The sequence below is a fragment of the Camelus ferus genome, chromosome 15 (genome assembly GCF_009834535.1).
Source record: "Camelus ferus isolate YT-003-E chromosome 15, BCGSAC_Cfer_1.0, whole genome shotgun sequence".
Lineage (NCBI taxonomy): Eukaryota > Metazoa > Chordata > Mammalia > Artiodactyla > Camelidae > Camelus > Camelus ferus.
Genome location: NC_045710.1, coordinates 12802946 through 12814759, shown reverse-complemented (window position 1 = coordinate 12814759; position 11814 = coordinate 12802946). Strand labels below are relative to the sequence as shown.

General features: G+C 56.7%; 1 protein-coding gene across 1 annotated transcript; it reads left to right on the top strand.

Annotated features, from left to right (window-relative positions):
- Positions 1-2048: 2048 nt before the first annotated feature.
- On the top strand, positions 2049-9225 carry OSR1 (odd-skipped related transcription factor 1). The gene is made up of 3 exons (XM_006191387.3): positions 2049-2346; positions 6823-7522; positions 8281-9225. Exons 2-3 carry the CDS (start codon positions 6855-6857, stop codon positions 8414-8416), a joined length of 804 nt encoding a protein of 267 aa, XP_006191449.1. The 5' UTR covers positions 2049-2346; positions 6823-6854; the 3' UTR covers positions 8417-9225.
- The last annotated feature ends 2589 nt before the right edge of the window (positions 9226-11814 follow it).

Below are 11814 nucleotides of genomic sequence, written 5' to 3'. Positions count from 1 at the left end.
CCAACTCCAGCCTTGCATCCCCATCTTGCCCTACACCTGCTAAGTTCCTGGATTTGGCCTGAGTCAGGATCAGTTTTCCAAATAACCTGGCCAAAGTGGCATTAAACAATCTGGTTGCATGACCCTTTCTTTAGGATCCCTAAATACTCTCTCCAAGAGCTCTTTACGGATCCTACTTTTGTGGAGATTTCTAGAAGTCTTTGAGACATGTTGGCCAAGGGCCCTGATTCAGAGGAAGGCAAGTGAAAAGATGGAGGAAGCACAATTACATGTGTGGAGGTCTGAGCAAGAGATGGGGTTTGTAAACCGCAGAAGGCTCCATCTTCTTTGAATGTCCTCTTCTTAGGGAACATTTCCCATGTGATCTGGACAGCCAGATGCCCCACTGTGAAGGACTCTGGACTTTTCATTGCTGGTAATGAAAGCTCCCAAGCTTTGTCTCCTAGGAGAGCCTGAGACTAGTGCATACAGATTCCCTGGCCCAAAGTCCCACTACCATCCAAGAATGCCCTGCTGGACTTTCCTTCCAGGCCTTCTTCTGCTCTTGGAACTTGCTGCCTTGGAATCTCAGGAAAGGGAGTGATCTCAGCTCCCTCTGTTCCCAGGGGGCCTCCCAAGGGCCAGAATGTCTCCCCATGCTGGCAGTTACTAGGATTCCAGCAGCACAGGCAAATTTATATGGGTCCCTTACTCTAGCACTAACCTGTGGCAGGGGGTGAGTGCAGTCCCTTGGGGCGAAGGCTGCACCCCTTTTTCCAAATCCCTGCCCAAGCCAAAGTTGCCTAGGAGCTGGAGGCCAGGTTCTGTTCTAAAGGTCTGGGGATAAGACCAGGATGCCTATTTCTTCTGGGGCCATTTCCAATTACCACTTCCGTAGGTCAGGGAATCAGGACTCTAAAAAAGTCAGCTCAGACTTGCAGACTGAAGCTGCACAAAGTGGACACAGTGCCAGTATGTTAGAGACCCACTAAGGCCAGGATCCAGACCTGAGGGCTCAGAGGGGTCACTGGGCAGCAGCCTTAGGGCAAACCCCAGGAGTGCAGTGGTATAAATCTGGACCCACACAAGCTGGAGAGCCCAGCTCCTCCTCCGGGAACCCAGGGCCGCCTGTTTCCGAGAGGTGGCCAGGAGGGTTGTGGGCTGGGGTCAGCTAGAGGTCAGCGCTCAGAGCCAAGCAGTCAGGAGGGTACCAGCCCTCTCCCTAAAGCATAACCAGTGAAGACAGAATTTCTCGAAGCCAGAACTCTGACCCCGCTTAGATCCTAAACACCACTTGAACCAGGTCCTTGGACTCAAAGGTCCTGAAGCTGAAGAACTTTGCAGTTTGAATCGCGTGCCTGTGCTGCTCTCTTCAAACTCCCATCCAGGAATGAGAGAACAAATGAATGCATGATTAGAGGGTGTGGATGCTAGGTTTTGGGCCCTAGGAAAATAACTTTCTTGACCTCCTACCCCCACCTTCTGCCTCTGATCTTTCTGGCGAACTACATAACCCAGGGTTTGGGGTCAGCCATGGGCATTGGGATCTGGGTTACCATCCTAGCGCTGAGCAATCCTGGATGTCCAGGAGCTGCTCCACACCAGAAGGGGTTTTCGTAGAAGAGGCTACCCTGCCGGGGCCAAATTGTGCTGGAGCCCAAGCTAAGGCGCAAGGATACCGATGCACCGCCTCCGCCTCCCTGGACCTTGAACAGGCGGTGTCTTAGGCGCGCAGTAAGGGGATCTCGAAATGCGCGGTTTCAGCCCGATTTCATCTGCTAGAGGATGTTTCCTGTAGTGCTCCTGGGGTGATCTCGTGGGCTTAAAAACGCAGAAAAGATCGCATAGGACTGAAGAGCAGGGGACACAAGTCCCGGGAGGCCGGGACCAAGCGAGCGCCGCTGCCAAAGTCGGCTGCCCGGGTCAGCAAAACTTTGTTTCTCGTGCGCAGGCGCAGGGCAGGATGGTTGGGGGGGCGGCGTGGAGGGAGGGAGGAGAGGAATCCTGAGGCAAGGGGAGGGGGGAGGGGGGAGGGAGGAGGGAGGGTGGTGGATTAAAATAAGTAGGCGGCTCGGTGCTAAGGGGTGAGTGAGTCGCAGCTCCGTCTCTCCCCTGTACGTTCTCAGCGGCTCCGGGTTCAGACCCACCGTAGGAGCCGCGAGAGAGGTTCACCATCGCCGGGCCGACAGGACTCTGGGGCCGCAGAGCGCTCCCGCGTGTCGGGCGCTCCGAGTCCTAGCAGCCGGAGAGGGGCCGGGACTCTAGAGCTCCGGGGGTGCCTGTGGAATCCAGCGCCTCTGGCTTCCTGGGTCCCCCGCAGCGAGAGACCCAGAGACGCGCTCAGCACCCGGACCACCGTGGAATAAGGTAACTGCAGCTCTGGGCACCCCGGCTTGGCTAGGGGAATGCGGGCAGGAATCCGGAGTCTCCTGTCACAGCGCGTCGGGTGTCTCCTCTCTCCATGTCTCGGAAGGAAGCTCCTCTTGCCTAACGAAGGCTGCAGCACCTTTGTGAGAGTGAGAGCAGCTGCAGCCCAGGGTGGTTGAGGGTGCTGGCTCAGGGACTTCCCGCGCGGAGTCCTCGGCCTTTGACCCCGGGGGATGAGGGGGCGGGCCTCCACTACTGCCCCCAGCGCGGCGGGGCTTCGTGGAATCCCAGGCGAAGTGCCGTGGACTTCGGAAGTCAGCCTATGGGCCGCCTCTGAGAAACCTAAGCAACTTCTGCGGGCACAAACTTTCTCGAGACGCGCGCCTAGCTCAGCCTGACCTAACTTAGCTGACCAAGAAGGAAGAGAGAGTAGATGGATGGCCACGGCCACAGCCGCCCGCGCCAGGGACAGGTGCATGCCCCAGCCGGGTCGCGCTTTCGTGCGAGTTTGTCTTTTGCGGAGTTGCGCTCAGGTATGGGGTCGGCTGGATCCGGGAGCACAGGGCTGCGTGCCTGACCCCGCCTCGCACTTGCGCTCTGACTTCGGAGTGTTCTCTATCCTATGATTGCTCTGTGTGGTCAGGGCCTGGAGCGTAACGTGCGAATGTCCCCGCGAAAGGAAGCATGCAGGGGGCGCGAAAACTACTTCCCAATTAGAGACCCGCACGCTGCAGTAGCGGAAACACTGTGGAGCCGCGGGTGTCCCCAGTTTCGGGCTTGGAAAGGAAGGATTCGTTTGCTCCCTTGACTGTCTCCCTTCAGGAGAATAGGTGGGAGCAGGAGGAGAGAGGGAAAGAGGTAAGGGGCTGCCTGCTGAACTGACTTCTCTCCTGAAACTTCTCTCCTGAAACTTCTGAAATGAAAACTCACAGCAAGTCCCTTTTCAGCATCTCGGCTACTGGCGCGGCAGGCTCTTGGAGTATAGAGTAGCTGCGACGGTTTCTTTGTTGCCACAATTTGGTAAATTTCACCCGGGCTAAGAGCTGCGCGCTGGCTCTTGGGAACAGAAACCACGTGCAAGGTTAGTTAATCTACCAGGTTCACGGCCTCCTAGAGAACAGGGGGCTGGCAAGGACGCGGGGGACAGGGGGGCGGGTGTAGGGCGACCAGTGTGTAGATGTTCTACCCAAGGCTCCTTGAAGTAATTGCGGTTTCAATATGATTGGGCAGGAGATCGCTAAGGACGCAGTGGGCATTTAAATGCAGCAGGATTGCCGCCTAGCCGAAGGGTTCGTTCGATCTGTTCGTTGGGAGAATTAAACAGAAGTATCCCTTGCTGGTCAGTCCTCCCGCCGAGGGTCCAGACGCCTGTCACCGCGGTGATTCGATATCAAGGATGATTTTCTGGGGCTGCTGCTGGGCTCCTCCAGGCGCAAGCTCGTGGAGCTTGCTCCGTCCTCATTAATGCAAGCAGTTAACTTGCTCACGCTCAATTAGCCCTGAATAAACCACTTTAATAGACTCTGCACACTTCATTAATGCCCGGCATAGGGCTGGCGGCAGACCCGGGGTTGGCGCTCCACCGCAGAAAGTGTACAGTGTCTGCACCGCGCGGAGACCCGGGCTTGGAAGCGCGAATTGCGATTGTTGCGCTTAGTCGGCACCTTTACCCGCACCTTCCAGGTTCCGAGGTCCAAGCTCCTTGCCGAATGGATGCCTGGCCTGGGGCCTGGGGAGAGGTGTTTCGTCTCGTGTTTAAAGATCTAAAGCGTTCACGCTGGGGTTCCGGGGTCAGGGCAACGGGAGCCAGCGGGGCTGGGCGTTTGCTCTTCCTCTCCGGCGGGAGAGGCGAGTGTGAGGCTGTGTTTTTCTCTTAGCTGACCGCCTGAAACCGGATCGTGCATTCGGCCCATTCTTGGTAATACTAGTGTAGAAAGCCACGTTTCGAACGAATTTCGTCCCCGGGAAAGTCGTTGGCGAGAGCCTGGGGAGCCCTGGCCTCGGAATGCGGCAGAAAATAAACTGGCTGCGCCGCTGAGGAAAATAAATTGAGTGTTGGGGGAAACAAGATCGGGCAGATAGCCCGGAAAGGTTGGCTCCCGAGAACAGTGTCGGCTGCAAGCCCCCCCTCCCTTTACGGAGCCCAAGGTCTTGTCCGTTCCCGGGGGTGGGCGAGGAAAGGCCAGGTTAGCACGTGCGGTTGGTGGGACCTCCCGCCCTGCAAGAAGGGGGCTTGGGCTGGGGCTCGGGCCCGGGTGCAGCCCAGCGTCCAGCGCCATCGCCGGGGATGGGCCGAGCAGCTAGAGGAGCCAGTGGAGGGCCCGGCGGCGCCCGGCGGGCCCCGGGGAGCCAGAGATAAGGATCTGATTTCCAGCGCCTGAAGGGGAAGGAGAGGTGACAGCAAATCAAAGAGTGCTCACCTCGCCTAAGTCTGGGCAGACCTTTGAAGTCACCTCTTTATACCCCCTCCCCCTTCCCAACCCAAATAGGCTCCAGCTTTCTCTCTGACCCAATTCGAGTTTTACTTCGTCGTGTCTCAGCGCTGTAGGATGGTTTCGGGTTGTCCCTGGTCCGACCCCTGATCCACACAGTAGAGAAGTGCGGAGGCCAGGGCACTGAGGCCTGGGTCTGAGCTCCCAGATTTGTGCCTCCCTTAGTCCGGAGGCTGCATTAATTGCTGCGGTCTGACTTGGTTTTTATTCGACTGCTACTTTAACCTGCACAAGCAAATCTCTGCAGGCTCTCGGTGTTTTGCACCCTCCACCCACGGCTGAACCACTTTCCTGACCTCCCACCACACAGCGAGTTGACCTTCCCCAGGGTTTCCAAGGGAAAGGGTTTCTCGGTCAAAATTGTCCTCTCTTTTCTGGGGAACAGCACAGCACTGCCCTCTCATTAAAAGCTTCCCAGTAGTGAAAGGCAGCTGAGTCTAGGCCTGAGCCTTAGGGGCCTGGGCTCAGGATAAGCTAGGCGGGGTAGTGTCCAAGTGAGCTGTGAAGGAGGAAGCAGAGCAGGGGCCTGCCCATCCCAGGGCTGGGGACTCACTGCAGTTTGGAGGAAAGATCTGAAGAAGAGAAGAGGGAAAATAAGGAGTAAAGGAAGGAGGGCGAGTTGAGACAGGCAAAGGAGAAGTGCACCCCAAGCACTCTGCTCCCACAGGGACACCTTGAGTTGGAGTTCAGCACTTCAGCCTCCCCAGGGCCCCTGTGTCATGTCGGCTTTCTTTCTTCTTGTTTATGCCTTCATTGGACAAACCTGAGTTAGGAGTGTCTGGGAGGCATCGACATGAAAGTTCTCTCTACAGAGTCCAGACCTGTCCACAGTGGCTGGGGACCCTGACTAAGGGTCAAGGAGGCCAGGAGGTACCAGCCTGCTCATAACATCAGCACTGCTTCCCTCTGGCCTTGCATTTGGAGGGTGCATAGCCCATAGCAGCTGAGGCCCAGCCTCAACTCTCTTGCTCCCTGGCAACCCACCTGGCCAGGGTCCCACCAGACACACAAACATCCTGAGAGCCCAAAGGCCCTGCCTCTCTTCTCTACCAGGTAGGGAGGATGCTGAACCCCCCTCTTAGGTGACTGCCAGTGTTTGAGTTAGTAAATAATCGTGGGTGTCAGTGTCTTCGCAGAAACGAAGGTGATCCATCCCCAAGGGCTATGGAAGGGAGTCCGCGCGCACACAGCTGCAGAGAGGGTGGTGTCAGAAGGACTCATTAATAGTGAGGCAGAAAAGCAAACTGGAGGTCAGAGTTGAGAGATGCAAGGAGAAAGATGACGTGGCTTCTAGAAGCCAAATTGAAGGTCAGATAGTAGAGTTAATGCACAGGGCCGGGGAGATGTGTGGGTTTATACGTGTGCTGTCTGTGAGGCTCTTTGTAGGTGCAGTGTGATCCTCTGTGTGTGTGCGTTTTTGTGCTCCTTCTGCTTCTTGTATTTTGTTTAGGAGCACAATACTGGTCATCCCAGTTTATCTTTGCACCTTGTTGTCAACTCTGCTTCAGAATGTGTGAATCTGTGTTTATCTGTCAGTGTGCATTTCTGTGTTTGTTTATCTGCACATGAATGTGTAAGTGTGCTTCCAAGTTTCTGTTATCTTTGCAGGAGAGTATAATTCGGTGTTGACTCAGGCTTGCCTGGATGTAAGTCTTTACATGCCAGTTTCCCCGTGCTTCTGCCTTTCTCAGTGTCCTGTACACGGTAGACCCTCATTTTAAGTTGGTTGTTTTGCATAGGATTTAGTTTGGTTTCTGTATCAAGTTGTGTGTCTCTGCCAGAGGCCATTTGGAATGAGTCCTTGGATAAGAGAGGGTTCCTGTCTTCCCTGTGAGGGCAGTGAGTTCCATGGGTGGGGTCTTAGACTCCCAGCTCCTGCTCTGGGGGACAGAGAGGGTGTGGTTGGGCTGGAACTCAGAAGGAGGGCACCTACCCTGAACTTCTCTTTTCCTCTCCCCCTTCTCCTCTCTCCTTTTCCTTGCAGATCGAGATTGAGAACATAGTGAGACTACCGCCATGGGCAGCAAAACCTTGCCAGCACCGGTGCCCATCCATCCATCCCTTCAGCTCACCAACTACTCCTTCCTTCAGGCAGTGAATGGCCTGCCCACGGTACCCTCGGACCACCTGCCCAACCTGTATGGTTTCAGTGCATTGCACGCTGTGCACCTGCACCAGTGGACGCTCGGCTACCCGGCCATGCACTTGCCCCGGTCCTCTTTCTCCAAAGTGCCCGGCGCCGTGTCCAGCCTGGTGGACGCGCGCTTCCAGCTGCCCGCATTTCCCTGGTTCCCTCATGTCATCCAGCCCAAGCCCGAGATCACCGCTGGAGGCAGCGGCCCCGCGGCGCTCAAGACTAAGCCGCGGTTTGATTTTGCCAACCTGGCCTTGGCCGCAACGCAAGAAGATCCGTCCAAGCTCGGCCGCGGGGAGGGTCCCGGCTCCCCCGCCGGTGGGCTGGGCGCCCTCCTGGATGTGACCAAGCTGTCCCCAGAAAAGAAGCCCACGAGGGGACGCCTGCCTTCCAAAACCAAGAAGGAGTTCGTCTGCAAATTCTGTGGCCGCCACTTCACTAAGTCCTACAACCTCCTTATCCATGAGCGGACGCACACAGACGAGCGGCCCTACACCTGCGACATCTGCCACAAAGCCTTCCGGAGGCAAGACCACCTACGAGACCACAGGTGCGGTACTGGGGCGGGGGGAGGCAAAAGAGAGCCTTCTGTCTGCCTCTTGCTCACCATCCTCCCTAATGAGGAGGTTCTGAGACCCCCTGCCGACTCCAAGCCTCCTGAGTTTCCGGGGTTCCCCACATCTCGAATGAAAGCATACAAGGCTCAAGGAAGGGTTCCTGGAGCATGGGTGGAGAGAACATGGGATGAGTAGGACTTAAAGTCCCTTCAGGCACTCATAGCTTCCTCCATCCGCGGCGCTTGTACAATAGAATTTTCTGTGGTGATGGAAAGTGTGACACGTGACACGTGTGACAGTTGAACACTTGAAATAGGCAGTTAGTGTCACGGAGAAACTACTTTTTAGTTTACTTAATTGTAATTTTAGTAACCACACATAGCTGATGGCTACAGTCCTGTACAGCATAGCTTCAGCAAAGTGTCCCACCCAGGTCCCCTCACTCACCTTCAGTGTTGACTCAGGCCTTACAAGGAGGCCGTGCTGGGCTCTGGTCAGGAAGACAGGGGTCGATCAAGCTGGAGCCCTGTACTGCTCAGACGAATCAGATGTTGCCGGCGTCTCCTTGGTCTCCCTACTCCACCCCCAAACTCAGCGTTTGCCCGCTTCACACTAGGTACCCCACAACCTCCTTTTTTTTTTTTTTTTTTGAGGTTAAGTGCCTCGTTACAGTGGGAGGGGATCTTGGACAACTGTTTATAACATTGCATCATTTTGCAAGGATTAATTCGGGGTCTGTTTTTGCCCTCAGATATATTCACTCCAAAGAGAAGCCTTTCAAGTGTCAAGAGTGCGGGAAAGGATTCTGCCAGTCCAGGACTCTCGCTGTCCACAAGACACTACACTCACAGGTGAAGGAGCTCAAAACCTCCAAGATCAAATGCTAAATAGAGCCTTCGGGTCACCAGGACCCTGGGTCACGCTGCCCCCTCCTCCAGAGGGTCCAGAAGCCGAAGGCGACTCTGGCGGGCTGCGGGAGGGGCTCCCTGGACCTTCCCCCACCCTAAACGCGTCCCCTGGGTCCCGGGCGCACGCGGAACTCCAGAGCCCCGCCTCGGGGCCGTGACCCCGGCCGCCCGGGCGGCTCCCCCAGGACGCGGCTAAACTCTTGGCCAAAAGGCGGTACTCACGTGGCGGAAGGGAAACTGCATTAAAAAAAGAACGAAAGCTTCGCGGAGCCGCAGCGGCGCCTCTCCCAGAAGTATTACTTTTTCTATTGTTATTTTATACGTTTTCTTTATTATTTTTTTCTTTGACCATATAAGCTTGTAACTCTAACTGCGGAGAGAGAGAGGGGAGAGGAAAAGAAGTTCTGTGCTCTCGCAGCTTCCACCCCCCTCCTCCCGCCCCATCCTCACCCCCCCCCCCCCCCCGGGAGCCTGCAAAAGTGTAATCCCTGTATCTGCTTCAGCCGCCCGGCCCCCGGAATCCCGGGCCGGGGAGCGCCCCTCCCAGCTCTCGCCGCGCAGGGGGCGGTGGGCTCCCGGACTCCCACGGCGGGGCGGGGGCCTGAGGCCCCGGGGCTGGAGGGGGCCTGGCCTCCGGCTCCTCTGATCCGCTGCCTTGTCACCGCGAGCGAGCAGCCGGCTAGGAGCAGGGCGATGTATTGCGATTGGCACTTTATGCTGACCATCGGTAACGGACATTTATCACTGGAGTTTTTAAAAATATTAAATAAACGGTTATTTTACAGGCATTGCAGGGTGGGTAATTTCCCTCCCAGACGCAGGAAACTGGGTGGCTCCTTTCTTTGTGAGGAGCGGGGTTTCGCTGCCCACTCCTACCTGTCCCATTACCGGAACCTCCCCCTTATTGGGGTTAATGGGTTGGGATGGGTGGAGAAGCCCTCCTCTCTCCCCGTGTTGGTCAACCTCGGACCCCACCCATATTGATTTTCTTACTTTTCCCTCCACTTCGGCCTTAAGAGTCTCAGTCTGCCCACTCCTCATCTCCAAAAGGCTCCGAGTTTAAAAAGAAGCCAAGCCTGCGGCCAATACATCGGCCGTAAAAAATCCCAACATTGCCGGGTGCTAGGGTAGCTTAGGGTCCACCAAGGGAACAGAAGGTCACCTACCTCGCCAACCAAGGGCTTCCCTACTTGCCTGACGCTTCTGCTTTGGGGAGGGAAGGAGGCGCCCTCACGGACAGTCTCAGACCAGTTCATTCCCCCGGGCCCCTAAACGCAGCTGCAAATACACAGTCACCGCAGCCTCCCCCAAACCCAAACCTACATCCCTTCCTCCGTTAGGATCCGCCTGACACAATTCTGTGGCCGGGGCTTGTCCCTTGCCCGGAGCCCGGCTCTATGCCCGCAAAGATTCCCTGCAGTTTTAAAGCCTTGTCAGGAATGGCGGAGGCGGGCGCCCTGGGAGGCCCGGGAGTTAGGAGGAGAAATCTGAGTCCGCCCTCCACAAGCTGAACCTTCCCTGGGGCGCCTAGTTTTCCCACAATTAGAGGCCAAGCCGCCGGGGGCTCTCCTGCTTGGAGCGGGGCGGGGCTCCCTCAGCTCCGGCATCCAGACCGCGCGGCGGTGCAGGCGGTGGCGCCCGCGGCCTTTCCCGAGCCGAGCAGGGCCTCTCCGGCTTTTGTGCCCGACGCTCCGCGGCCACGGAGACCGCTGGGTCGAGCTTCCCTGCAACAAGAGACCCCAAATCCCAGCCTTAGGCTGGGCTCTTATGTCTGAGAAAACGAGTCGGGACTGTAGGAGTTAAAACGTTCCAGCCTTTCACTGCGCAATCCCCACCACCTCCTCTGGGGACGCCTCCTCGCCCTCGGCGGGCTTGAACTGGGCGATTCGGGAACCCAACTGGTCACTGTAGCCTTGGCCGGGACGGCAAGAAGGAGCCCTGCCCTCAGCATTCGGAGCCACGCTGCCCCCTGCTGGACAGGCCTGGAGGGGCCGCTCAGGAATCGGGGTCCCTCACTGCGTCCAGCGCACAATTGGGAATAACTCTCAGCCGCGGTCCGGGTCTGCGCCTGGTCTTGCCCTTAAGCTTTTCTTGACTGGTCCTGGGGCCCACTGCGAACGAGGAGCAGGGCGCTGCCGGTTCTGGATGCCGGTTCTTGCTCAGCTAGATGAGCAAGATCCCAAGCTTTCCTACCCTCAGGTCCAAAAGGACTCTGCCCAGGAGAGAATGGAGCCCAGATCCCAGAGAACTGTGATGGCTGGGCATCTGGAGGGAGTTTAGTCAGTGGGTTTTGGACTTCGACAGTTTGGGCCCAGGCAGCATAGGCTGTGGTATGGGTCGCCCTTGGCCCAGGCTTGTGCTGGGGCCCAGGGCAGAAAGCGACACCCGTTTACTAGCCCATTGTGCTGGTTGTTCCAAGATGACGACAGTGTGTGGACACACACACACACGCACATACACAGCCACTACTGAGAGTTTTGGGCACCTCTGAGGACCTGAGAGAGAGTGTCACTTAGTCCCTTCACTCTTTCTGGGGTTCTACATCTTCCTCAACGATTGATTACCGACCACTGCTGCCCCATGCCGCTCACATTGCACTGTCTCCCACCTCCCTCAGACACGCAGAAGCTCTGTCCCCACTCAAGACTTCCTAAAGACTGAAACGAGGAGGCTTGCCTGCAAGGGTTTTCCTTGCTGGTCCATCCACTTCTGGTACCATGAATCCCTGCCCCTCCATGCCTAGGCCCTCCCACCAAGAAACGTTCAGTATCAGGGGTGCATCCTTGAAAGAATGAATTCCTAGCGCAGAGGGTTTGGGGGGGGGGAGTGGCTGTCCAGAGACCTCCGTCCTTTCACAATGTCTCTGCTGTGATTTGGATGGACTCAGAGGTCAGTTCTCAGTGTAGTTTGCTGCAGTCCCGTGACTGCAGTGATTTCATAGATTATACAGTACTAGCGACTGCGAGCAGAAAGGCAAACCTGGGCTGTGGGCCACCAGACCGCACACAGGCTACAGTTCCTTGGTGGTACTCCATGGGTCGCATGAAAAGGCAATGAGCCTGTTGGAAATGCTGGATGGGTTTTATTGCCTGTCCCATTGCAGGTGGCCATTTTCCCCACTCTAAACCTCTGGAAGAACCCCCAACACATACACACACCTACCCCACACCTCGTTTTCAGACATTAAGCATCTTTGGTCTCTGGTTGCCCAGCGTGCCTGGGGCCGGTTTTCAGGAGTGAAGGAGATGAGAATTCAGCAGGGATCATTTCCAAAGCTGCTAGGCCTGCAGTTCGTGTCCAGGGCAGGGGAGGGGGCGGGGGGGCTACCCGGCTGGACTTCTCGGCTGGGCGGAAAGCGCGACAGACTCTAGTGCTCG